This window comes from Mauremys mutica, chromosome 1 (assembly GCF_020497125.1).
Source record: "Mauremys mutica isolate MM-2020 ecotype Southern chromosome 1, ASM2049712v1, whole genome shotgun sequence".
Classification (NCBI taxonomy): domain Eukaryota; kingdom Metazoa; phylum Chordata; order Testudines; family Geoemydidae; genus Mauremys; species Mauremys mutica.
In genome coordinates, this window is record NC_059072.1 from 257818645 (window position 1) to 257846603 (window position 27959).

General features: G+C 46.5%; 1 protein-coding gene across 1 annotated transcript in view; it reads right to left on the minus strand.

Moving 5' to 3' along the window:
* MYO16 (myosin XVI) overlaps window positions 1–27959 on the minus strand; it is a 459803-nt gene that overhangs the window by 140747 nt on the left and 291097 nt on the right. The window contains exon 22 of the mRNA XM_045008050.1: window positions 9772–9844. Within this exon, the coding sequence (XP_044863985.1) occupies window positions 9772–9844 (73 nt within the window). The remainder of the gene's footprint in view (window positions 1–9771; window positions 9845–27959) is intronic.

The following is a 27959-nucleotide window of genomic DNA, read 5'->3' on the forward strand; positions in this document are numbered from 1 at the left end:
GAAAAAAAAAGTGGGAATGCGTGCAGAGCTGGGCACGTAACACTATGTCACTTGTTCACACGACCTCTAGAGCATTACTCGTGGATCTGCCATACACTCTGTAGTAAAGACAATGGATAATCTATAAAATATTACTGATGTTCTCTGTTGAGTCATGTAACATCTTCTCTTTTTACATCTATCTATCTACATAATATACAATGAATTTACACGCTTAGATTTCCAGAAACTAGCTGAGGCAATCGGAGATGTAATCTAAAATAGTTTTAATGACTGTATTGACTAAGATAGGTCACATGACTGAATCCTTAAACACAGAAGTCTCAGCATGCTGTAACTGAAGAGGAAACACCCTGAGAAATGTTATTTTATTCCCCACTTATAGATGAATTTATGATGAAATTCCTTTGAGTACAAGACCTTCTATGCCACTTAAATTCCATGTTGTAACTATGACGGGGGAACCCTGAATGAAGCAGCCATGCAGGTAGACCTGTGCATTTCCTGCATGCCTGAGGATGGCTCTGAACCAACCTCACACACAGAGGCTGTTGAAAAGTGCAGCATAATCCAGGGAGGAGCCACAGGATCTATGATTGTCCTGTGGCCCTAATGCTCCATCCAAGTGGTGGTCCAGCATAGTCCAGGGGATAGAGCATGGGACCAGGAGTCAAGAGATCTGGATCCTGTGCCTTGTTCTGTCATCTGCTGCATAACCTTGGACAAGTTCCTTAACCTTTCTGTGCCTCTACTTCCCCACCTGTGACATGAAGGTTATGATACATACCCTCCTTTACAAAGCATTTGGGACTCTACAGGTGAAAAGTGCTATTCAACAACTAACCATTGTTGTTATTCCAGTCTATTGCTTGGATTAGTGGCTGCAGGAGAAAGGAAGGGCTGTGGTACAATACATTTATCCTAATCTCAGATTGCGGATGAGGATTTTACCCTTCTCAACCTCTGTATAAAGCCCTGGGGTGGCGAGTTATATGGACCCATGGTGCCTGGGCTCCAGGAATATTCATGGCCTGGGGGCCTGGCTCCATCAATGTTCGGGGCTGGGTCTGTTCCCTGGCCCCACGTGCCACCCCTGCATGCCTCCCCCAGAGCATCTCCTGGCCCCACCTGCCACCCCCGGGAGATTTAAAAGGGCCCAGGCCAGGGGCCCCCGGCTGCCACCGCTACCACCAGCAGCACAGAGGGACTAAGGCGGCTTCCTGCCCGCCCACTCCACGCCACTCCCGGAAGCGGACAGCACGTCTCTGCGGCCCCCGGGGGTGCGTGTGTCTCCCAGCACTGCCCGAGCACCTAGCTGCTGTCAGAGGGGTGTGTGGGTTGTTTCAGGAGCTGGCGCTGCCTGAGGTAAGCGCTGACCCCATGACTTCCTCCTACACTCCAACCCCCTGCCCCATCCCAGAGCCTGCACCCAAACTTCCTCCAAGAGCCCGCATTCCCCTGCACCCCAACCTCCTGCCCCACCCCAGAGCCCGCATCCAAACTCCCTCCCAGAGTCCGAACCCCCTCCCACGCCCAAACTCCCTCCCAGAGCCTGTACCCTCTCCTACACCCCAACCCCTTGCCCCATCCCAGAGCCCAAACCCCCTCCTGCACCCAAACTCTCTCCCAGAGCCTTAGGTGGGGAAGGTGAGAGGTGGGTCTTGGACCCATTCTGGGCACCACCAGAAATTATCCAAACCTGCCACGAGTGCTGGTACTCGGACTTTATACCGGTAATGTGAATCTTACTCTTGGAGTCAAGTATCAGAGGGGTAGCCGTGTTAGTCTGGATCAGAAAAAGCAGCAAACAGTTTTGTGGCACCTTATAGACTAACAGACATATTGGAGCATGAGCTTTCGTGGGTGAATACCCACTTCGTTGGATGCATGACATGCATCCAACGAAGTGGGTATTCACCCACGAAAGCATCCGACAATAGATGTCATGCATCCGACGAAGTGGGCATTCACCCATGAAAGCTCATGCTCCAATACGTCTGTTAGTCTATAAGGTGACACAGAACTCTTTGCTGCTTTTACTCTTGGAGCACCATGACTGGTTCTTCTGAAACTTTTGGGGCTTCTTGTCAACATTGCAGGAAACAAATATTTGGGAAAATGGCATAAATAACTGATAACCTCAGCCTCCCTCCCTCCCACTGCTTCTTATATTCATTGGATGTGTCTTCTCTTTAATTGGATTTCACACTCTTTTGGGCAAGGAGAATATCTGCCTATGTGCTTGTACAGCTTCTAGCACAGTTAGGCCTCACTCTTAACTGGGACTTTTGGGGGTAGCATGCATAATAAATAAGATCATATTAAACACCCTCAGGGCAAAAGTGGATACCTCCAATATTTAGGAGGAGTAAAATGAAAACAGAATAGAACAGAACATAAAAGGACAAACCATAGAAAGTGAAAGAAAAATGAGATTCATCTAAAAGTGCTACTACTATTATTGCCAGACTACTGATACTGACAGAGAGGGTCACATGACCATATAAGCTAAAAACATGCATTGGGACATTTTTAAAGGAGTTTTTAAGTTTATAGGGCAAATTATTCCATGATTCTCTTGATTTGTATTGGAAATTTAATTTTCAATGAGCATTAATGCTCTTAGCCTGTGTCTTCTTGCACTATTATTACACTATCAAGTTTTGAACTTGTGGTGCAATGTTTTTTTACTATCAACCTCTACTGCAGTTACTCTTAGTTATTTATGTACACTGTTTTGCTAACGTTGTTCCAGAAAGAATGACTTGACCTACTATTGCAAAGATTATGTATTTAAACTATTGATGCTAAACAAATACAAGTTAAACAGCATACCCAATACTGATTTTAACATTGAAGCATTCTTCTTTTATGTGATCTGTAAAACTCATCTCCTAGTTAGTGCCAAGTTTTAATTGTCTTGTTTTCAGAAGTTATCAAGCTTTTGGTGTGGAGATAATTAAGTTTCTTTTCCCAGTTCCCTGGCATCTATTAGCCTGTTCATTTGTTCATTAACTATCACTAGACTAATTCATTGTTTGTCTTCGGCATTTCAACACTTTAGTGGCTTCTCATTCAACACATTCCATGGAGTGAACATGTTATCTGACCAAAATTATCTTGCTCCCTTTTCCAGAGACATACAATGCATCTTCAAACCTGTTTTATAATAGCTGCTTACATTTTATATATGATTTAGTAACATATTGTCACTTTTAACATAAAAACAGTTAGATTGAAAGTCCCATTGGTCTCTTTTAAAAATGAGAGAAATCAAAATAATTGTAAATGTTCTCAATCTGGCAGATTTGGACAATTGGAGTACGTTAAACTTTTTTGGAAAGAGTTACATATTTTTCATAAAAACAAGCAAACACATACTGAGGCAAAGGCATTTTCTTACAGTAATGAGAAGCAAAAGGTTAAGTTCCCCAGAATTATTTTTATACTGTTTTAAACTAGGTTAAATTCAATTTAAAGAACACGTAAATGAAAAAGTGGGCTACTTTGCAGTGAGGGACAGTAATGATTAAATGCTCCCTGTGATAATACCTTTAAAATCTGTGTTGGTGTTATTCTTTTTATCCTTCTACAGCCTCCACAGACCTAGAGACAGATATAGGCATACGTGGATTTTATGTGTAGTAGAGCCTCAGTTACCCAAAGATTTCATCTGACACTTGGAAGCTTGGGATAAATTTGTCTTCAAATAATCAGGAGAGCCGTCTCAGCAGACATTGATAAGGGCCTGATTCTTCCACCAGTATTCATAATTGTCCAAATTCAATAGAGTTTCCCTGATGTAGAACTCATGTGAGAGCAGAATCAAGACTATGTTTTCTGAGGTCAGATTTCAATACCTTAAGTACAAAACTTATGATTGTTTCACGAAGCCATTTGAAAATTGCTACTGTTCTCTCCCTTGTCCTGAATGTAAAATCAACCTCTGAACATCTCCCTGACTTGCTACTCAAAGCTGGAAGACAAATCCCAAACTGCTTCTCACTGAGCAAGTGTTATTGTCTAATCTGCTGTGTTCTAAACATAACAAACTTGACTCATGTTTGCATTTTTATCCCAGACAGGGCTGACTGCACCTCTGCCCTCCTTCAGATCTCTGAGTGCACCCCTTTATGTGTTAGACTTTGAGCCCCCAGGGGTGGAATTTTGCAATTCTCCCACTCTTGGACCAGGATCTGGGTACAGCAGTCCATCTATACCAGTGCTTCTCAACCTGTGGCCTGCTGGTTGTTTGCGGTTCAATCAGCACAGAGCTGTGGCACATGTAACATCCTCAGGGCCATACAGGTAGTATTGGATGCGGCCCACAATGGTAAATAGGCTGAGAATCACTGATCTATACTTATTACTGTACAAGGCTGACTGGACACTTGTGTTTCTTCCCTTTGAGGAGCCTGTGACCAGCGATCTAATGACTGACAGCCTTCTTAAAAACAAGTATATTTATAAGCAAAAGGAACAAACTACTAGTGAAAATGACTTCAAAACAACAGACAGCCTACACATGTTTAGTGTAATCTAACCTCACACCTCACTACAAGCTTATATGGGCTTCGCTCTTGAGAAACAGGAAAAGAACAGAACCAATTTACATTCTTTTAAGCCATTTTTGCACCCTCCTGATCCTAAACTACGCTAAGTTACAATGGCCTCTCACTAGCTCCCTATGGGCCACAGCACTGCCCATAATCTCAGTGCTTCTTGCAGTGGCCCCATCCCTTCAGCCCGCAGTCCCACCCCCAGAGCACCCCCTACGGCAGGGCTTATTAGGAGGTCCATGGAAAACAGCCTCACAGCTGCTCACGTTTCCTCCCCAGTGGAGAATCCCCTGCTGGATTGAAGGCTTTTAGAGCTCCTTTATGAGTCTCCAGCCCTTTGACTCAGTGCAAAGGGGCCAGTGCAGAGGTAAATATCTTGCCTAATGGACTGCTCACGTGCAAAGAGTTACAAACATGCTTAATTGTTCTGATGGATAGAATCAAATTTTAATTGAGGAAATTCATTGATCAGTTTGTGGTGAGTGTAAGCAATTAATTCACTAAGGACCAGATAAACAAAGGGACTTAGGAGCCTAACCTCCAGACCTAAGGGCCTAAGTCCCAGTTTTAGGTTCCACTGCAATCCACAAAACTCCTGCTCCATGCCTTTGTGCATGCACACTGCTGCCCCACTCTCGGGGTCCAGATGCCTATCTCCTCTCTAAGCCCCAGAGCGATCCGCACACCAGGGAAAATAGGTGTTGTGGAGGTCCTGATCTGGCAGGCTTTAGGAGTTCACAGTTGTTAGTTGGTTGGTGAAAGCTAATTATAGAACACAACCAGTTTGAGGATTGTGCCCTGTTCTTTGGCAGTCTGCCCTGAGGTTGGCATACACACTCATGAACCACTCCAGAGAGTGTGACACCCACCTTAGAACTTTTAGCCCAGTGGTTCTAGTACCCACCTGGCATCTGGGAGACCTGGGTTCAGCTCCCCACTCTGCCTGAGGGGGAGCAAGGATTTGAACAAGGATCTCTCAGTTCTCAAGAGTGTGCTCTAACTCTGAGCTACGGAATATTCCAATGTGCAGCTCCACTCAATCTCTCCTGTTGAAGCTGTTTCACTGTGGATTAAATAATTAAAGTCACTGGGACAGAGAACAAGAGCGATAGCGAGAATGACTCTGTAACCTGGTGGCTAGGTCACCTGTGTGTGTGTGTGGGGGGGAAGATCCATGATGCAATCCCCTTGTGCCAATGACTATTGATAAAAGGTGGAATTGAACCCAGGTTTCCTACATCCCAGGTTAGTGTTCTTACCATTGGGCTCAGATTTATAAAGTGGGCTCTTCCTCCCCCATCCCTGTTGTGTGGAGTGAGAGTGTGGCACATGCCTAAGGGCTTGTCTTAATATATAGTGCTACAGCAGTGCAGCTGTGCCACTGCTGCACTTTCACAAAGACCCTCCAACACTGATGGGAGCTTCTGACCTCCTTCCACCACCTCCCCAAGGAGAGAGCTGGGCTGACTGGCCATGAAGGAGAATGGAGCTCTGTCCGGAGGAAGCTTTGCCTGCAGAATTAAGGAGAGACAGGCCTGCTGGCCAGAGCAGCCACTGGGGAGGTGCACTTAGAGCCCAAGAAGTGAGTGTTGCACAAACAAGAGACTGTTTAGGAACCATGCCTGCCTGATGGAAATGGCAGAGTGGGAAGACTGGTGGGAGGCCCAGTATTGAGTGTGCTTTTGTTTTAGAATATTTCAGGGGTAAACACCTCCAGGCTCCCTGAGGGAAGGGACAATTAACTAGTTGTCTGGAGTCCGCCTCAGTGGACACTGGAGACAGAGACTTCTTCCTCCTCAGGAGACCTCTGGTCATGTTGGTTTGTCTGAAAGGTTCACAAGGAGGGGGTGCTCCAACCATTATACTACAACATTGGAAAATGCGAAAAGTAAGAAAAAATGGTTTGAAAAAAACCTTTTACTAAATCTGAGAAATATAGTCCAAGGATGTATGGAAATTAGAACTGTAGTTTCACTGCTTGTGCTGACTAGCTCTGGACTAAAACATTTGCCTGAAACCAAAACCATTTCCCGGATTCTGTAGGGACTGTAGCTTAGATACCCGAGAACTGAAACTGCTACATGATTACAAGTATGAAAGTCAACTAGGAGGAAGAAAGGGTCTCCCTTCTTCTCTGGCACACTCTGAAAGTAGAAATAGCCTGACAAAGGCACAGCACAACGGTGTGTCCTTCAAGTTATGAATGTAGCGGAAGTACTGACCTCTCTCCTCTGGCATGCATCCTAATCCTGGAACTAAACCAAAATAAGATTCTTTGTGGTATCAAGAAACTGGGAGAGTATTGTAGCAATCAGGCAAAGTACTAACAAACTTCAGCAGGACTTTATTTTTAAAGTGGAAACCTCTTTACCAGGCTGCTTCTGCACTCTCTGTAACTCTCACTCTGCCTCCTTAACTCCTCCCCTCTCCTTCCTGTTTCCTGTCCTTTTGGACTCCCACAGCCAGTGCTCCCAGTTCTAATAAGTACAAGCAACATCTAAACACCACAGAAAATGGTGAAGTCTGATTTAAAAAATCCTAGTTGGAGGTAATTACAATAATTAATTTTTACCTGGATGTGAGTCTTCTAATGTGGGCTAAGATCCTAGAAGCTAATAGTTAGAGGCATGATGAATAGCTATTTTCCCACTTTTTCTCAGACCAGAAAAATAGTAGAGTTGACAGGGAGTCCACAAATAATTTTCAGAACATTTCCCCTGATCTCAGAGAAGATGATCCTTTGAAGGCAAGTAATTAGCCTGCTAATGAACAAATCTGTAAATTGGATTGCATCTTGTTGTCATGGCCAGTGGCTCCAATCAGGATCAAGACCCCACTGTACAATCAGACAGGAAGATCTGGTCCGTGTCTTTTAAAATAACTACTTGAATTGCTTACTGCTTTAATGTCTAGATTTTTATATAAGAAGTTAGTATTTGCAGAAGCATAAATTACTATGTAGCATAAAGAAGCTGGAGATTGATTCAAACAGCAATACTGTCATTGTATAATGCATAACTGGTTGTGAGCCTATAACTGTAAGTGGATCACCAACAAGGATTGTCAAAACAAAGTCCAAACTCTCAGTTTCAGTTCCACATCTCTTTTCTCAGAGCCAGTTTTAATAACAGACAGAAAATACAAAATAACACAAAACAGTGGGTAACAGATGCCTGCTCCACTTTCCACAAGCTGGATAAGTAGAGAACACACACTTCCTACTAGATAGTCTTTCCTAGCTAACCCCGAGGGCTTCTACCCAGTCCACAGAGAGGGATTTCCCTCAGAGTATTTTCTCAACCCTCATCTTCTCAAGACCAACCCAGAAGCCTTCCTTTCTTATACTCTCCAGCTGACAGTCACATGATACTTTGTCAGCTGACCTGCCATCATGAGTCCTGTCTACTACAACTCCCAGCAATCCCTGATCTTAAAGGATTCAAGAGCTGTAAGGCACATTGGGATGTGTGCTTGCACCCCAAGACCCAGTGCTCTCTTGCAATAATGATGTCTCAGTGATTTTAACACTTACTATAGTGAACAAGATTAGGACAGTATCCCTTTAAAATCGTTTATGGCCTCCCAGTAGCAGTCACTATGGTGTGTGTTTTAGAAGCTGTCAGTATCTATCTGGGGAAGCAGAGCATATGTATCTCAGGCTTGCCTGGAGTATATATTTAGTGAATAAATTATTTGGGTCCCTGTGTGCCAGTATGATTTGTACAAGTTATGTCTATTATATACAAAGCAAAACATACAACACCTACAAATCACTACTTGGGTTGAAAAACTACAAGGAGTTTCCGATTCTCATATGACTGAAGTGTGTGTATTGTGTAGGAAAAGCAATAGTTTGGAATATTTAGATATTATAAATTAATATACAGACTGTTTAATTAATGTATCCCTGATGTTTATTAGAATCTCTTTAAAATTCTGTCTCCTTTCAGTTTGAATACCTCAAGTGTCCCTTTGACTTGATATTATGGGCTGTGCTTACAGATAAAGGTTAAGGGCTGGATTCTGCTTAGCCCTTAAGCAGGTGTGAAGTGAGTGGAGGGGATGAAAGGGAGTAAGAAGGACCCCTCTTCTTGTGCAGTCTGCACAAGGATTAGGGGGAGTTGTAATCCCTGCTTCTAGAGAAGCTCAGGAACTGTTTCCTAATAACTCCCCGAGGCATACTGAGCCCAAAGATGTCATCTTGAGGTGGGGAAGGGTGGGGAGCAGGTTGAGTCATGGTTCAAACATGTTGGCCAGAAGAGATTGCTGACCAGGGAGGGAGGAGGAGAGTATGAACTGGTCAGAAGCCAAATTGGAGGGAATCAAAGAGAGAGCTGGAGAGAAAGTTGAGCCACCCATAAAATAAAGAATTTACTGGGGGAAGAGAGCAACCTCTACATTTCCACTAATTTCACAGCATAATAAACCTTTTGGCTTTTGTTGCTACTAAAGTCACTTCCCTTCCTGCTACTTCTTTAATTTTCTTTTGCTGCTGCAGTACACAATGAACAACTGAACAATAATAGACATTTTCTTTCAGTTCTGCGGGCAGAGGTCATTATGTTTTGTAAAACATTCAGTTCTGAAAATCTTTGGATCCAATACGTGATGCTAAAAGGTGAACACGTAGTTGTACAATTTTCACAAGGTTTTTGGTTTTAAATGGATTTTTAAGCATTCAGAATGCTAGATTAATTTCTTTTCAATGGTTTTAATTCAACTTTTTAAAAAAGTCACATGCTGTAATGTCATACAGAGGTGAATCTGCCAATAATAGCACTGAACATAATGTGATATTTTCATTCTATTCTTTACCCAAAGCATCTGCAGACCTCTTGATCTTACTTCTAATCCAGGCTACTATCCTCCCACTCACTGACCTACTTGAAGTATCAGTTCTATAAGCAAGAAACTAGACAACAAGAAGTACTCTGAAAATATTTTTAAAGCAGATACTATTGTTCTCCCAAGCAATTATGTTAGATGTTTACTAGATTCTTTTAAAATGATTAATAACTCTGCAAAGCCTGAATTTTAATTCAGAGCCACGATGGCAGAATGGGAAAAATTTATTTTAAGAGCAACATTTTTCTCCTGCATGTGACATTGTTTTCAGTTGGGGCAAATGCTTGTTTTGTCTCAAAAAAATAAAAGTGTATCAGATAAACAGCATTTATACTTGCAACCAATCCAGCAAAATAAAGCAACTTACCTGTTCATATGTATTCTTTTGAAATTCCTCAAACCCAAAGATATCCAATATTCCAATTTCAAATACCTGGTCACTGAAACAATAAGATAGGACAGGTTACAGATATTCAAGCAAGTGGAAAATGTATTTCTCCTGTCCATATAAGTTTTGTTCTAGGATGCAAGTACTCCACACACTACAAGATAGTATGGTGTACATAAGCACATCACATACATGATAAAGCCTTGTGATAAACTGCACTGACTTTGACTACCTCATCAGCACCCTACCCCATGAGCCATCCTGCACAGGGATTGTTAATATTCCATAGCTCTAAGCAGTTTCGACAGCCACCATTTAAATATAGAATAAAATAAGTCCAAAAATGTTTTGCTTGTTTACACTAAGACCAACATTTTCAAACATTCAGGAGCCCATCTGATAACTCAGACGTGAGATGGGCAGCTAGTGGGAATGGGCAGGTGTTTGGATGCACCCAGTTGCCCAAGCATTCATTTTTCAGCAGGATTTTTCCAAAACATCTGTACCTATTTCCTGTGTGCTCAGTGTAGAGTGGAAATGCCAAATGGATGCATATTAGCATAGGAAAAGTCTCAACTTATATATGCTAATGGCACTTGGACATCTAGTGAGCCATGTAAAATATCATTTTCAGCCACTGTTAGAGATTACCCAAGCCTACAAGATTTTAGGCTGGTACTAGTGACAGTGCAGACAAGGAAGCTCAACTGCAAGATCTAGACATTGACAACACCATTATAAAAAAAACAAACAAAAGAAAAGCCCCCAAACCCTTGTAGACATACTGCCAGGCAAGCACCCAACAGCTGTATGTGCCAACGTAAAACAGAAGCTGTGGGCTCAGGGTATAAACCAAGTAACTGTTAATGGGGGCAATGGTAGGATGTAGGGGTTGTGATATGTCGCCAGATATCTAGCTACCAAACCCATAAACCCTGGTGCTATCATACTCATACAGCTATCATACTCATAGCACAGGTGTGCTTTTGATTTCTATAGGTTGCATTTCCTGCTATCGGTCTCCTCAGAGGGAAGTGTGAACCATACACAGGGTAAGTTCACCATAATGTAGAATTCCTGAATAATTTAATGCTGGGTCTGCCTACCCATAGAGAAGCTCGTCTTTAACCCTTGGGCTCTTCGATTTAGGAAGCCCTTTTAGGGTTTAGCATCTACACTGTATTTTAAAACCTGCAGCAGCAAGTCTCAGAGCCCAGGTCTACAGACTTGGGCGTGTGAGTCTCGTGCTCAGGCACTATAAACAGCAGTGTAGCAGCTCAGGGTGGAGCTTGGGCTTTGAAACCAACCTTCCCTAGGCTTCAGAGCCCAAGTCCAAATGTCTACCCAGATGCTTTTAGTGTCACAGAGTGAGCCCTGCAAGCCCAAGTCTATAGATCCGGGCTCTGACACTCATTGCTGTGGGTTTTAAAATGCAGTGTAGTCATACCCTTACAAATAGGCTTCACTGATGCCAATAGTGTCCCTGATGGTCCTCGGAAAAGACACAAGAGCATCGACGCCAAGTGGCAGGGATGCCAATACTCTGGCTGGAACAGAGGACATTATTGCTCCAGGTCAGCCTCCACAGCTTCCTTCATGTCATCACATCCTAGAGGTACTGGATTGATTCAGGGGTAAGCCTGTATCTCTGTATGACCTATGGCTCAGGAGAGACAAGGAAGGTCCTCTGAGGATCATATAGCCTGAGAGGAAGGAAAGGTCATCTCTGCTCAGAGCCTTGACCTCTTTACTTCACTATCCTTCCCCTGAGTTGCCTCAGGATGCATCCAGCTCAGTTAGCTGGGCTACTGCAGCCTCTTCCGACTCCCAATTCCCCCAGTGAAAACCGTCACTCTAAACCCTGCTTTATGGATCTCTAATCCTTTCATCTCCTGCACCCTGTCTCTCCTATCCCCTAATCCTCACTATCCTCTTTCCCTACACCAGTTGTGTACTCCTCAGAAAAACCTGTCTGTCTGTCTCAAATTTTTATTTGGGGATTCTTACACTGTGTGCTGTCTGCTTCAAAGGTGCACAGACCAAAGAGCAGTCAATGAGGAGTTGATGTGTGAATATCTTCCTCCAATTTGTGTACCCTGCCTTAATCTGCCCAGTTCAATTGCCCAAGCCACTAGGCATTCAGATAACTTTGAACATTCTTCGGGGTGGCTATTTGCACGTACCAAAATATTTGAAAGTGTGGGACACAGCAGGCTACCTCCACAATTCAACAGCTGTCCCTCTTACTTGAGCTTTGTTTCCAGGATCAACATTTGGGCTTCAGCAGAACAGACATCTCCTCTCTCTATATATGAGGGTGCTCACATAAAGCTACTTGTCCGCAGTGCATATCATCCCCATTAATCAAATATGTATATCAGGTAGTTAAGCCAAAAAAATAAAGTATAAAATGCTAAATTCTCAATTGGTGTAATTCCACTGAAGTCAATTCAGCAGCATCCATTCACACCAGGTGAGGATCTGTCCCTAAATTTCAAAACAGCACCTCCGTACCTCAACCCACTCCCCAAAAACCTCTTACATTTAATAAAACAACAGACTTATCAACATCTTTTCTGACATTCTGAGCCTTCCTCAGAGGCAGGCAAGGCATTTTTAAAAGCTTTCCTCAGATGTCATACCCCAAAAGTTCCCATTCATTTCTGAGGAGTAGTAGTTCAATAGTAGCATTAACTCTACTGATCATCGCAAGACTGACTATATTCTCAAATGATAGGGCAGAGAGATGCATAATAAATCTAGACTAGACTGACTTTGTTGGGTGGGAGAGGTTATCATGAGATTGATTAGCATATGAGGAAATTTCTTCACCAAGAAAAAGAAATATCACTGGCTACATTTCTAATAATGCAACCCATTTTAACTTTTTGCTTAAAAAATGTAAGCTTCAGTCTCATATACTCATGATTCAAGTCTCCGTTTAAGCAGAGATACACCAGCCTTGTACTCTGCATTTTCAAGAGGATCACCAATAGATGAATCATCCCTAATCTTTATACTTTGCATTTATTCACAAGTTATAATAGCAAACAGCATGGGTCTAAATTAAACCCAGGGAGAGTTACACACACCTAATAGAGGGCAGAATTTGGACCATAGTCATTTTCGAAAGGAACATCTATCATCTTCCTTGAAAACACTGTATATTCTCTTAAATACTTAGCATGTTATCGTTTTAGTAAACACATTTGAAAGTTGGATGAACACCAGAATGCCTTTGTTATTTGTGGATTGGCAAACATCCATCAATTTACCTTTATAGTATTTGCAAAAAGATGGGTTCTCCCATGTGTTTCCCTCTGTTAACTACATACAAGATTGTCTAAAATACACCCTGTTGCTAGGGTTTTCAACAATGGAATCCTACAGACAACTATATATAATCAACACACCTACCTTCACAGATCCAGTAATCACTCCAAACAAGAAATCTGTTGTCTATAGCCAGGCACTCAGATGCCACAGAATCTTCTCCAAGGAGAAAGTCTGGGATATATACCTTAATACATTTAAAACCACCTTCCCTTAACAAAGAGACTTCACCAGAGAAGTAGATCATATCATGGAACAGGCCACCCAAATACCTTGAGAGAACCTGCTTCAATATAAGAAAAAAAAACAACCATTGACCACACACCTCTTGTTGTCACCTACCACCCTACACTGGAACCCATATGGGCTATCATTAACAATTACAACCCATATTAAATGGGGACCCCATCCTGAAAGAAATCTTTTCCGAACCCCCTCTTCTGGCCTTCAAATAACCCCCAATCTTGCCGAGCTTATCATCAGAAGCAAGATCCCCACAGACCAGAACACACAACTCAAAAGTAGCACCAGACCCTGCCAGAACAACAGATGCAAAACTTGTAGATATATCTCCACTACTGTGATGATCAATACCCCCTACAACACACCTTTCAAAATCCATGGGTCCTATGCAAGACTATCAAAACATGTGGTGTACCTCATCCACTGCTCTAAATGCCCGAAGAACAGTTATGTAGATGAAATGAAACAAACACTACACTCATGAATGAACTCACATAGAAAAATGATAACGACAAAAACACCATATCACCCGTAGGTGAACACTTTTCACAAAACAATCACTCCATATCTAGCAGCAAAGAATCCTGTGGCACCTTATAGACTAACAGACGTTTTGCAGCATGAGCTTTCGTGGGTGAATGCCCACTTCGTCGGATGCAAGAGTGGAAATTTCCAGGGGCAGGTGAATATAAGCAAGCAAGAAGCAAGCTAGAGATAACGAGGTTAGATCAATCAGGGAGGATGAGACCCTGTTCTAGCAGTTGAGGTGTGAAAACCAAGGGAGGAGAAACTGGTTCTGTAGTTGGCAAGCCAGTCACAGTCTTTGTTTAATCCTAAACTGATGGTGTCAAATTTGCAAATGAACTGAAGCTCAGCAGTTTCTCTTAGAAGTCTGGTCCTAAAGTTTTTTTGCTGGAGGATGGCCACCTTAAGATCTGCTATTGTGTGGCCAGGGAGGTTGAAGTGTTCTCTTACAGGTTTTTGTATATTGCCATTCCTAATATCTGATTTGTGTCCGTTTATCCTTTTCCTTAGAGACTGTCCAGTTTGGCTGATGTACATAGCAGAAGGGCATTGCTGGCATATGATGGCATATATTACATTGGTGGATGTGCAGGTGAATGAACCGGTGATGGTGTGGCTGATCTGGTTAGGTCCTGTGATGGTGTTGCTGGTGTAGATATGTGGGCAGAGTTGGCATCGAGGTTTGTTGCATGGATTGGTTCCTGAGCTAAAGTTACTATGGTGCGGTGTGCAGTTACTGGTGAGAATATGCTTCAGGTTGGCAGGTTGTCTGTGGGCGAGGACTGGCCTGCCACCCAAGGCCTGTGAAAGTGTGGGATCATTGTCCAGGATGGGTTGTAGATCCCTGATGATGCGTTGGAGGGGCTTTAGCTGGGGACTGTATGTGATGGCCAGTGGAGTCCTGTTGGTTTCTTTCTTGGGTTTGTCTTGCAGTAGGAGGCTTCTGGGTACACGTCTGGCTCTGTTGATCTGTTTCCTTATTTCCTCGTGCGGGTACTGTAGTTTTGAGAATGCTTGGTGGAGATTTTCTAGGTTTTGGTCTCTGTCTGCGGGGTTAGAGCAGATACGGTTGTACCTCAGTGCTTGGCTGAAGACAATGGATCTTGTGGTGTGTCCGGGATGGAAGCTGGAGGCATGAAGGTAGGCATAGCGGTCGGTAGGTTTTCGGTATAGCATGGTGTTAATGTGACCATCACTTATTAGCACCGTGGTGTCTAGGAAATGGACCTCCCGTGTAGATTGGTCCAGGCTGAGGTTGATGGAGGGGTGGAAGCTGTTGAAATCGTGGTGGAATTTTTCCAGAGTCTCCTTCCCATGGGTCCAGATGATGAAGATGTCACTCCATATCTAATCTCTTGGTCCTTGTCCTCAAAAGGAAACTTGCACAATATATTCAAAAAACAAGTCTGAGAGTTTAAAATCATGGACTCAAAAAGGCACTGGATTTAGGGCTCATTACAACAACTTGTAACCCTCCTTTCTCCTCAGACTGCAGAGGTGTCAGCAGCTCACTTCACCTTGAATAGTCTCTTGCAACATGTGTTAACTCTTTGTGCTTAACAATTTGTTCCACCTTGTAGTTAGCTGTGACACTCTAAGTATCTTTCCTAGACCTGAAGAAGAGCTTTGTGTAAGATCAAAACCTTGTTTCATTCACCAACAGAAGTTGGTCTAATAAAAGATATACCTCACCCACCCTGCCTCTATAAATTTCAAGACAGATAAATTAGATAAAATAATTCTTCACCTCTCCCTAATACCTTTCCATGTAACTTCCTCTCAGAGCAATACCCAGGGCCTGCTTTCCTTGCTTCACCCCTATGTAACCCATCAGGCTCCCTCTCCTCAAGTCCTATGTTAATACTATTAGACAGAGCCTTGTCACTGCCTGTGAGATTTTCCTCCTGATGAACAAGAGAGTTCCATGACTTCCTTAACCCCAGCAGGGTGGTAGGTCCCTAAAACAATTAGCCATAGTAATGACTGGCATATCATCATCTGAGGCATCCTACCCAAGGACCATTGCTGTACCTCATCTCCAGAAATCCCCAAGGACAAAGGTGACATGAATGGGGTGTGCTGTCTTGAGCAGCATAGTTTTAACTAAATCATCTTGCACTTATATTTGGACACACCTGAAAACCACTAAGCCTTATCCCAATCCAGCTTCTAGCCTGACTGGCACAGTATATCTTCAGAGGATACAGCTGGCCAGAAAATAATAATTTTGTTTCACAAAAAAAATTGAGGTTCTGAAAGTAGTATTCGTTCCAGTGTGGAAACTGTTTCTTCCACATCCGAGAAGTGTGCCCTAACCATTGGGATATTGGCTATCTTGACAAAAAAATTGTCCAAACTGACACATTTCCATGAAACATGTTGACAGAAAAAAAAGTTTTGTCAAAAGAATGTGATCAGCTCTACTTGAGATTCCTGGCCCTTGTGTCCTCAATGAGGTCATCTCTCTCTCTCTCTCTCTCTGCACCCACATGCAGTGCAGTCACACTACATAAATCAGACTAGGTTTTTTTCCATTTTAATAAGAGCCACCTAGTCTGGCTACAAGGGGCTACATCAGAATAACTGCATCCCCACACTGGTCCTTAAGTCTGTCTTCTTGTCAACACACTGTAGAGCTGGAAAAATGGATTTGATTATGAAATCCAGTAATTATCTTTGTTAACTTTTTGCCCATTTTTGGTAACTTAAATTTCAACAGACAATGTAATACACTAATTAAAATAATATTTTATAGTTGGCTATACATTATTTCACTACATGTATGTGTGTGTATCCTTATCCCACTCTAAGACTTTTCCCCCCAGGAGAGGGTTGGGACATATTTTTCTTGCTTAGCTGTCAATCATACTAATTCCAGCAAAATTACTTTTCTTAAATTAATCATAACAGAGATTTCCAAAGCAAAATAGAAGGATCTGTTCCCTCATGTTTACAAAGTTTACAAAGCACTGCTTTCTTACCTTCATTAAACATGGCCTGGTAATATAGAAGCACGCACCTTACTTATTGAAAGAAAGTCTCTAGAGCCAATATTCCTATATAGTGATATTGGTTTTACTTCTCATTGAAAGGCTCAATATTTACATTGTCTAAGTATCAATATTGTTGAGCAATCCTAAAAAAAAGTAAAGTAAAATAAGGACTATTGAGAAAGAAAATTCTTCCTTTTTAATATGTGTCCCTTGAGATTTCTGGTGGCATATATCACTTTGGTAGCTGTGCAGGTGTACAAGACCCTGATGGTTTGGATGTCTGTAAGAGAGGGCAGGCCTGTCTCCAAAGGTCTCTGAGAATGAGGGATCGTCCTTCAGGATGGGTTGTAGATCCTTGATGATGCTCTGGGAGAGGTTTTAGTAGGGGGCTGTAGGTGATGGCTAGTGGTGTTCTGTTACTTTCTTTGTTGGGCCTGTCCTGTACAGGATAGGACGCCACTAGCCATCACCTACATCTCCCAACTAAAACCTCTCCAGCACATCATCAAGGATCTACAACCTATCCTGAAGGACAGCCCCCCAACCTGAAGCAAATACTCACCAGCAACTACACACCACACAACAAAAACACTAACCCAGGAACCAATCCCTGCAACAAATCTCATTGTCAACTCTGTCCGCATATCTATTCAAGAGACACCATCATAGGACCTAACCACAGCAGCCACACCATAGGGGCTTGTTCACCTGCACATCTACCAATGTGATATATGTCATCATGTGCCAGCAATGTCCCTCTGATATGTATATTGGCCTAACCGTACCATCTCTACACAAAAGAATAAACACAAATCAGACATCAAGAATTGTAACATTCAAAAACCAGTAGGAGAGCACTTCAATCTCCCTGGACACTCAAGACTTAAAAGTGGCAATTCTTCAACAACAAAAAACTTCAAAAACAGACTTCAACTAGAAAGTGCAGAACTGGAATTAATTTTCAAACTGGACACCATCAAATTAGGCCTGAATAAAGACTGGAATGGATGGGTCACTACAAAAAGTAATTTTCCCTCTGCTGATACTCACACCTTCTTGTCAACTGTTGGAAATGGGTGACGTCCACCTTGATTGCATTGGCCTCGTTAGCACTACAAAAGTAAGTTTCCCTCTCTTGATATTCACCCCTTCTTGTCAACTGTTGAGAATAGGCCACTTCCACCTTAACTGAATTGGCCTCATTAGCACTGACCCCCCCCCACTTGGTAAGGCAACTCCCATCTTTTCATGTGCTGTAATATTTATACTGCTTTCTGTGTTTTTCACTCCATGCAGCTGATGAAGTGGGTTTTAGCCCACGAAAGCTTATTCCCAAATAAATTTGTTAGTCTCTAAGTTGCCAGGAGGACTCCTCATTGTTTTTGCTGATAAAGACTAATACGGCTACCACTCTGAAATCTAACTCCTAAGAGCAACTCATAGATACCAGACTTCCTGATTGATACTATCATGGCAGATGTCGAACCAGTGATCATAAGGTGCTGTTGACCCATTTGCAATTCCTAGGAGAGATGGACAGATTTCCCTTACAATGGTTCTGCACGCTCATTTCAGAACAATCTTACAGGTTGATACTGAGTAACTACTCTTCTGCTCCTGAAGGTTTTCAGCTATGGAAATCTGTAAAGTTCAGTCATATAATTCCTTTGGTTCAATGTCTATGTAAAGCAATGAGGTGCGACTGTGAGGTGGTATGGCTTAACATGTCATCACTATGATGGCACTCAGCTTTACATCTCCTTTTTATCTGACCCAGACACAGTCCTCTCCCTGCTCCTCCAACATCTGGCAGTGACCAGGATGAAAGCTAGCTGGTTTAAGTTTGATCTGGATAAAGTATAAGTGATACTTATTAAAAGACGGTTACTCACCGTAGTAACTGGTGTTCTTCGAGATGTGTTGCTCCTATCCATTCCATGTAGGTGTGCGCGCCGCGCGTGCACGGCTCTCCGGAACTTTTTTACCCCAGCAACTCCGGCGGGCCGGCTGGGTGCCCCCTGGAGTGGCGCCGCTATGGCGTCTGTCATATAGCCCAGCCGGCCCGACCGCTCCTCAGTTCCTTCTTGCCGGCTACTCCGACAGTGGGGAAGGAGGGCGGGTCTGGAATGGATAGGAGCAACACATCTCGAAGAACACCAGTTACTACGGTGAGTAACCGTCTTTTCTTCTTCGAGTGATTGCTCCTATGCATTCCATGTAGGTGATTCCCAAGCCTTACCTAGGCGGTGGGGTCGGAGTGAGACGTGGCAGAGTGTAAAACTGCGGAGCCGAAGGCTGCATCATCTCTTGATTGCTGCACCAACGCGTAGTGGGAAGCGAAGGTGTGGACAGAGGACCAGGTGGCCGCTCTACAGATGTCCTGGATGGGAACATGGGCCAGAAAGGCGGCAGACGAGGCTTGCGCTCTTGTAGAGTGGGCCGTCAGGCGACTAGGTGGTACATGAGCAAGCTCATAGCATGTTCGAATATATGCCGCCACCCAAGAGGAAATCCTTTGCGAGGAGACCGGCTCGCCCCTCATACGCTCCGCAATCGTGACGAAGAGCTGGGTCGAACGCCGGAAGGGCTTCGTGCGCTCTATATAAAAGGCGAGGGCCCTGCGGACGTCCAGGGTGTGAAGCTGCTGCTACTCCCGAGGCGAGGCGTGCGGCCTTGGGTAGAAGACCGGGAGGAAGATGTCCTGGTTAATATGGAAGGCCGATACGACCTTAGGGAGGAAGGCCGGGTGCGGTCGAAGCTGCACCTTGTCTGCGTGGAAGACGGTATACGGGGGGCCAACGGTTAAGGCACTGAGTTCGGATACTCGTCTCGCAGATGTTATAGTGACGAGGAAGGCCATCTTCCACGAGAGGTAGAGCAGGGAGCAAGTCGCCAGAGGCTCAAACGGCGGTCCCATAAGCCTGGCCAGAACCAGGTTCAAATCCCAGACCGGTGTAGGGCGCCGTATTTGCGGGTACAATCGGTCCAGGCCCTTGAGGAAGCGAGAGACCATCTGGGCGGAGAAGATGGAGCGGCCTTCAACCGGTGGACGAAACGCAGATACGGCTGCCAGGTGCACCCTCAAGGAGGAGACTGCGAGGCCTTGCTCCTTAAGGGACCAGAGGTAGTCCAGGATAATCGGAATAGGGACGAGAAAGGGATTAAGGCCTTTCTGGTCGCACCAGATAGCGAAACGCTTCCATTTCGCGAGGTAGGTGGAGCGCGTTGAAGGCTTCCTGCTTTCAGTTAGGACTCGCTGCACCGCCTGCGAACAGTCACGCTCCGCGTGGGTCAACCAGTCAGGTACCAGGCTGTAAGATGTAGGGAGCGGAGGTCCGGGTGGCGAAGCCGGCCGAAGTCCTGCGTGATAAGATCCGGCCACAACGGAAGAGGAATGGGTTCTCGGACGGAGAGCTCGAGCAGCAGAGTGTACCAGTGCTGTCTCGGCCAGGCCGGAGCGATCAGGATGAGGCGGGCCTTGTCCCTCCGAAGCTTGAGCAGCACCCGATGAACGAGCGGGAACGGAGGGAAGGCGTAGAGGAGGTGATCCGTCCAGGAGCAGAGGAACGCGTCCGACAGGGAGCCGCGGGAGCGTCCCTGGTAGGAGCAGAACCGGTTGCACTTCCTGTTGTCCTCGGAGGCAAATAGGTCTAGTTGGGGAAATCCCCACCTCCGGAAGATCGTATGCACCACGTCTGGGCGAAGGGACCACTCGTGGGTAAGGAAGGACCTGCTGAGGCGGTCGGCTAGCGTGTTCTGTACGCCCGGAAGAAACGACGCTGCCAGGTGAATTGAGTGGGCTACACAAAAGTCCCACAGGCGTAGCGCTTCCGTGCAAAGCAGGGAGGAGCGGGCCCCGCCCTGCTTGTTGACGTAGAACATCGCCATCTTATTGTCCGTTAGCACTGTGACACAGCGCCCGCGGAGGTGGGCCTGAAAAGCTTGGCACGCCAACCGTATCGCCCGGAGCTCCCGGACGTTGATGTGCAGGGAGAGCTCTGGAGGCGACCAGAGGCCTTGGGTGTGAAGGTCGCCAAGGTGTGCCCCCCATCCCATGTCCGAGGCATCCGTGGTCAAGGTGACGGAGGGACAGGGCGGGCGAAATGGGACTCCTGCACACATGACCTGAGGGGCTAGCCACCAACTGAGTGTATCGAGGGTAGGCCTCGGGACAGTGACGATCAAGTCCATGGGGTCGCGATGCGGGCAGTACACGGAGGCCAGCCAAGTCTGGAACGGGCGAAGGTGTAACCTGGCATAAGCGGTCACGAAAGTGAAAGACGCCATGTGGCCCAGGAGCCGAAGGCAGGACCGCGCCGTCGTCGTGGGAAAGGATTGGAGATCCCGGATGCAGGCCACCAGCGCCTGGTGCCGAGTGTGTGGGAGGCAGGCCCTGGCCAATTGAGAATCCAGGACTGCTCCGATGAACTCCACCCTTTGAGCCGGAGTTAAAATGGATGTTCACGAGAAGGCCCAGGTCTCGAAATAGGGCCAAGATATCAGTCACTTGATCTGCTACCAGCTGATGTGATGGGCCGCGAATCAACCAGTCGTCGAGGTACGGATAAACGTGCACCTGACAACGACGGAGGGCTGCGGCAACAACTGCCATGCATTTGGTGAAGACCCTCGGGGCGGTGGAGAGGCCGAAGGGAAGCACCGCAAACTGGTAGTGCATGTTGTTGACCATGAAGCGGAGATACCGACGATGGGGAGGATAGATCGCGACATGGAAATATGCGTCCTTCATGTCGAGGGCGGCAAACCAGTCTCCTGGATCCAAGGAGGGAATGATGGTCCCCAGGGTTACCATGTGGAACTTGAGTTTTAGCAGGTACCAGTTGAGCTCCCGGATGTCTAGGATCGGACGAAGACCTCCTTTTGCCTTGGGGATGAGGAAATATCGGGAATAAAAACCCCTGCCCCGCCGGTCGGGCGGTACCTCCTCTATGGCACCCAAACTCAGCAGAGTCTCGACCTCTTGTAGGAGGAATTGCTCGTGAGAGGGGTCCCTGAAGAGGGACAGGGAGGGTGGATGGGAGGGAGGGGGCGAAACAAACTGAAGGCGGTACCCGGATTGGACCGTACGCAGGACCCAGCTGTCCGACGTTATGCGAGACCATGCCGGGAGGAAATGGGAGAGGCGGTCGGAAAACAACGGGGAAGGATCCGGTGGAGAGACTGGAGAGCTGTCCTCGGGCGTCCCATCAAAAGGACTGCTTAGGCCCTTGAGGGGCCTTAGAAGGCGCCTGGGACTGGTTGCGCCTGCTGCCTGATGGTCGGCGGCGAGTCAGGTTGTTCCGGCGAGTATTATAGGGCCGAGACCTGGCCTGGGTAAACGGCCGGAACGGCTGCCTCCGGAACGACTGCCTCTGGGTCGCTGGCGTGTGCATTCCAAGGGTGCGGATAGCAACACGACCGTCCTTGAGGGTCTGTATCCGCGAGTCAGTATTCTCGGAAAACAGACCAAGCGTGTCGAATGGCAGGTCTTGGAGGGTGTACTGCACCTCCAGGGACAAGGTGGACGACTGCAGCCATGCGATATGCCGCATGGTCACCCCGGAGGCCAGAGTCCGGGCTCCAGAGTCAGCCGAGTCTAACACGGCCTGGATGGAGGAGCGCGCGGACTTCTTACCATCCTCGAGGAGGGCGTTGAACTCCTGGCGGGAGGCTGATGGGACGAGTTCAGCAAATTTAGATAGAGAGAGCAGCATCTCATAAGTGTACCGGGCTAGCAGAGCCATCTGATTGGCAATGCGGAGTTGCAGGCCCCCCGCCGAATAGACCTTGCGGCCCAAAAGGTCCATGCGCCGTGCGTCCTTGGACTTGGGCGCCGCCGCAGGTTGGCCGTGCCGCTCCCGGTCGTTTACTGACTGCACGACTAGGGAGTCCGGAGCCGGATGAGTATACAAGTACTCGTATCCCGTGGGGGGAACCGAGTACTTGCGCTCTACGCCGCGGGCTGTGGGCGGGATGGACGCTGGCGTTTGCCAGATGGTAGTGGTGTTACGTTGGATTGTGCATATAAACGGAAGGGCCACTCGCACGGGGGCCTCTGACCCGATCACATTGGTAACCGGGTCATCGTTTTCCACGACCTCTGCTACCGGGAGGTCTATCGCCTGCGCGATCCGACGGAGCAGGTCCTGATGAGCCCTCAAGTCGATCGGCGGGGGGTCTGCCGTAGACGACCCCGCCACAGCCTCGTCTGGTGATGACGACGAAGAGAGACCTGGGACCGCTGGCTCCGGTGGTGGCTCGTCCATCGGGTGAGCAGCCGCGTCAGTATCCGGTTGCTCCACAGGGACCGGTAGAGAGGCCTCGGCTGGTGGCGACGGGGGAGGCCTACTGATGGTTGCCTCCGGCACCCGACGTTCGGAACCCGGCGGCCGTGGGGGCAAGGGAGGGCCCTGACCCTCGTACTGTGCCCACGGAACCCAGAAACCCCACTGTTGTGGACCATAGTTTTGTCCCTGGGGTTCAGCCCTGAGATCTGTGCCGCTGCAGACTTGCGAAGCGACGGAGGGCTGGCGTGACCACTGGGGGGCAGAGGCGCTGAATGAGTGCCTGTGGAAGGCCCTTGCTTGTCCACTGGTGGCGCCATGGGACGGTGCCGGTCGTCGTGGTATCGGGAGCACGACCGGGACCATCGGTCGCATCGGTGCCGGGAAGGCGAACGACTGTGGTTTCGGTGCTGGGAAGGGCTGTGGTCACGGTGCCTGGAGCGGCTGCGGTCGCGGTGCCGAGAGGAGCTACGGTCGCGGTGCCGAGAGAGGCTGCGGTCGCCGCGGTGTCGTGAACGGTCCCTAGAGGCGGACCTCCTTCAGTACCGCCGACTTGGGCTTCAGGATCGGTACCACGATGGTGAGCGGTACCGTGAGGGAGACCGGCGTCGAGATGGTGAACGGTCCCGAGGTGTCGATCTACATCGGTACCTGGCTTGGCGGGACGGTGACCGGCTGCGGGAGTGGGAGCGAGACCTGAATTCCCTTTGACGCCGATCGTCAGCACCGGGGTGCCGCATCATGGCTGGCTTCCCCGTGGAGGGCACAGTCCGCACCGGCGGTGCCGGGGGCCGGAGGCTCGGCGCCTCTGTCATGGAGATGAGCTCCCTCACCTGCGAGTACGTCTCGGGCGTAGTTGGGAGACCGAGCTCAACCTCGGACGGTGCCAGGGAGCAGGGGGGCGCCGGGCTCAATGGCTCTTCAGGTGCCGGAGCTGCCGGGCCCGTGCACTGGGCGTGCACATCCACAGCCAGTGCCGGAGGTGTTGGCAGAGGCTGGGTTACCGGTCCCGGGGTCGGAATCTTTGCAGCCGCCGGCACAGCTTTCTTCTTGCGCGCCGGAGAAGTGGAGCGGTGCCGGGACGCTGGTGCCGGTTTTGGAGGACGGGACGCGTCCGTGCCGGGCCGACTCGGTGCCGCCGGTGCGCTGCGGACCGAGGATGGTTTCGGCGCCGCTGGGGTCGGTGCCGCTGGGCGAAGCGCCGACTCCATGAGGAGCTGCTTCAATCTGGAGTCCCGCTCCTTCCGAGTCCGCGGCTTAAACGCTGCACAAATGGGGCACTTATCCGGGCGATGGGACTCCCCGAGGCAGCGAAGGCAGGAGTCGTGAGCGTCCCCAACGGGCATCAGCCGCTGACAAGCCAAGCACGGCTTGAATCCTGGTGTGTGGGGCATGAGCCCACACCGGGTGAGGAAAAAAGGAGGGCGAAACCCCCTTAATTCCTTAAACACTAACTAACTGTCTAAACTATGTACAAACTGACTAACTATATACAGAAATTTGGAGAAAACGCTAGGGGTGTGGAGAACTAAGGGAGCACTCCACAGTTCCAACTGGCCGTCACGGGCGGGAAGAAGGAACTGAGGAGTGGTCGGGCCGGCTGGGGTATATGACAGACGCCATAGCGGCGCCACTCCAGGGGGCGCCCAGCCGGCCCGCCGGAGTTGCTGGGGTAAAAAAGTTCCGGAGAGCCGTGCACGCGCGGCGCGCACACCTACATGGAATGCATAGGAGCAATCACTCGAAGAAGAACAAGGGGAAGTACTATGATGATTTGATACAGTATATAACCTTTCCAACTGAGGCCTAGCGTAGGCCTATATTCCTACACATACATTGCCAGAACAGCAGTTCACCTTTGCCTACAACAATTATTAAAACATAAATGTAAAGGTTGATGGGACTGACTTAGTGGGTCTCTAATTCTCTTGATTATCCCTCTGAGACACTGTGGAGGCACTGATTTATCTGTTTACCCACTTCTCTGAGGCCTGCCTGGTATATGCAGGTTGGACATGAGGAGTGGGGAAGGGGAGGAGGAAGGAATCACAGACTTAACATCTGATGCTGCGGGTACTTGCATGACTACTACTGGGTGGTGAAGATTTTCTTCAACCACAGTATCCAGGTTGATTCAAAACCTTCCACAGTTCACTCATTGCTAGCTAACTTTCCCATCTCTTGAAAGGATAGATTTGTTCTGCAGTTTAAAAATCTGTTTTTGTCTTTTATGAGTAAGCATAAAAAAACCCACAACAACAGTGCATACTGGGCCAAAGCTCAAAAAAATGACATTAGGCCCCATACTGCATTAGGGATTTTTATTTTCCAAATCATATGGGGGAATGTTGATTCATGCTGTGGGTTCGTGTTTTTAGTTGAAGGATCCCCCTATGATCCCCTCCTATTGCTGAGTTCAGTGATAGATTAATAGAAATTTTTGTCAAGAAGGGAAAAAAATCCTACTGATTTCTTCTCTAAGGCTGATAGATATATGCCTCAAAACTATCTTGCATATGATCCTATTAGAACTCAAATGATGCATAATGCATGTGAAGGAATTTTGTGAATGAGATTTCCAGTATTTTCCTTGTGCCAAAACAAATGTTGCCACTGCTATATTCTTTCAATATTTGAAAAGATTTTACTATGGATAAAAAAATCACACTGTTGAAAGATTCAAAATATGGTTTCAGAAATATTCAGTAGATTATATTTGAAAGGGAAATTGCCTTTGGCTGACTTAACACCATGGATACGAAGCCATAATCAAAAGCTAACCTCATTTGCTAGTCTGCAGTGCCTCAAATATTTTGGCATGAGCCCCATCTTCAGGTAATGAAACAGGGAGACTTTTTCTTTTGCTAACAAATTACTATGAACATAGTACCCGCTACTTTATAAGGGGCATAGGTAGCAAGGCCAGAAAAAAAACTAGGTTTTCCAAACCAAACTTTTCCAATTCAATATTTTTTCATCAGTTAGAAAAGATAAACATTTTCTGAGCCTTTATAGGCATTGCTAGTACTCTATGAACAGGCCCTCTTTCAAGTATGAGTCAGGACTTCCTGATATGTCACGTTAATACATTATATATTGGTACTAATGACAGATGCTCTAGACCTGACACTGCCAAAGAGTAATCAAATAATTTAAATTGCAACAGTCAATGATATTTGTTTAAGGCTCTATTATCCAAAGCTCACAATCAGCAAGTTTGTTAGCAATACAATAAACTTTAGCAATACAAGGTCTTAAACACTCATGCAGATGGTTTGTAAAATACAGTAGATAGAACAGAAGCATCTAATATACTTGAAACTAAAAAAGTTAATAAATATTATTTTTAACAATGATGAGCATTAACAAGCATTTGGAGTTATTTTTCTCTAGTTAAATTTTAGAACTCTAATCACACAAGATTAGTTTCCTGTCATAGTGCCCTCCTTAAAAACAATATCATACAGGACAGACAAAGCTGTGAACATGGAAGTACTTTGTAACCAGCCTTCATTGGTATTAATTGTTATAATTATGCTGGTTAATATAAAAATGGTGCTTTAATTAGACAAAATTGTGAGTCACTATGAATGAACAAGTTCAATTTTCCTGAAGGTGAATAATAACTCTATCCTTACATTGTCATTAAAACTGCTGCACATTGATTTAACTAGCATTATTCATTAATGTGTTTGTCAAGCCTGGTCTACACTACGCGTTTAAACCAGTTTTAGGAGCGTAAAACCGATTTAACGCCACACCCGTCCACACTAAGAGGCCCTTTATATCGGTATAAAGGGCTCTTTAAACCGGTTTCTGTACTCCTCCCTAACGAGAGGAGTAGCGCTAATATCGGTATTACCATATCAGATTGGGGTTAGTGTGGCCACAGATCGACGGTATTGGCCTCCGGGCGGTATCCCACAGTGCACCACTGACCGCTCTGGACAGCAATCTGAACTCGGATGCAGTGGCCAGGTAGACAGGAAAAGCCCCGCGAACTTTTGAATATTTCCTGTTTGCCCAGCGTGGAGCTCCGATCAGCACGGGTGGTGATGCAGTTAAAAATCAAAAGAAAGAAAGAGCTCCCGCATGGACGATGCGGACGTGATCGCTGTAAGGGCAGGCAAATCTGTTCTATCAGCACTCCGTTACAGAAGACGAAATTCAAAATCATTTTTTAAATATCTCCCGACAGATGCCATAGCAGGGACTCAGCGCACTGCTGCGTGACAAGCGTAACGGAAAGCCAAAGAATCAAATGGACGCTCATGGACTGGAGGACTCAAGCTATCCCACAGTTCCTGCAGTCTCTGAAAAGCATTTGCATTCTTGGCTGAGCTCCAAATGCTTCTAGGGTCAAAAACAGTGTCCGCGGTGGGTCAGGGCATAGCTATGCAATTTACGCACCCCCCCACCCACCCCCAGAAGTGAAAGGGAAAACAATCCTCTCTTGACTCTTTTACATGTCACCCTATCTTTACTGAATGCTGCAGATAGACGCGATGGTGCAGCACTCAACACCAACATCCTTGCTCCCCCCATGCTATGGATGGCTGATGGTACAAAATGACTGGTATCCGTCCTCATCATCAGCCTATTGGCACATGGGGCAGTGCAAAAGGACTGGTAACCATGCTGACTAGCATCTGTTAGGTCGATCAAGGGCGCCTGGTCCTAATTTTTCCTGGTAGATGGTACAGTATGGCTGATAACCATCGTCATCATAGCAACAGGGGGCTGAGCTCCATCAGCCCCCACCCTTCATGTGTAAAGAAAAGATTCAATT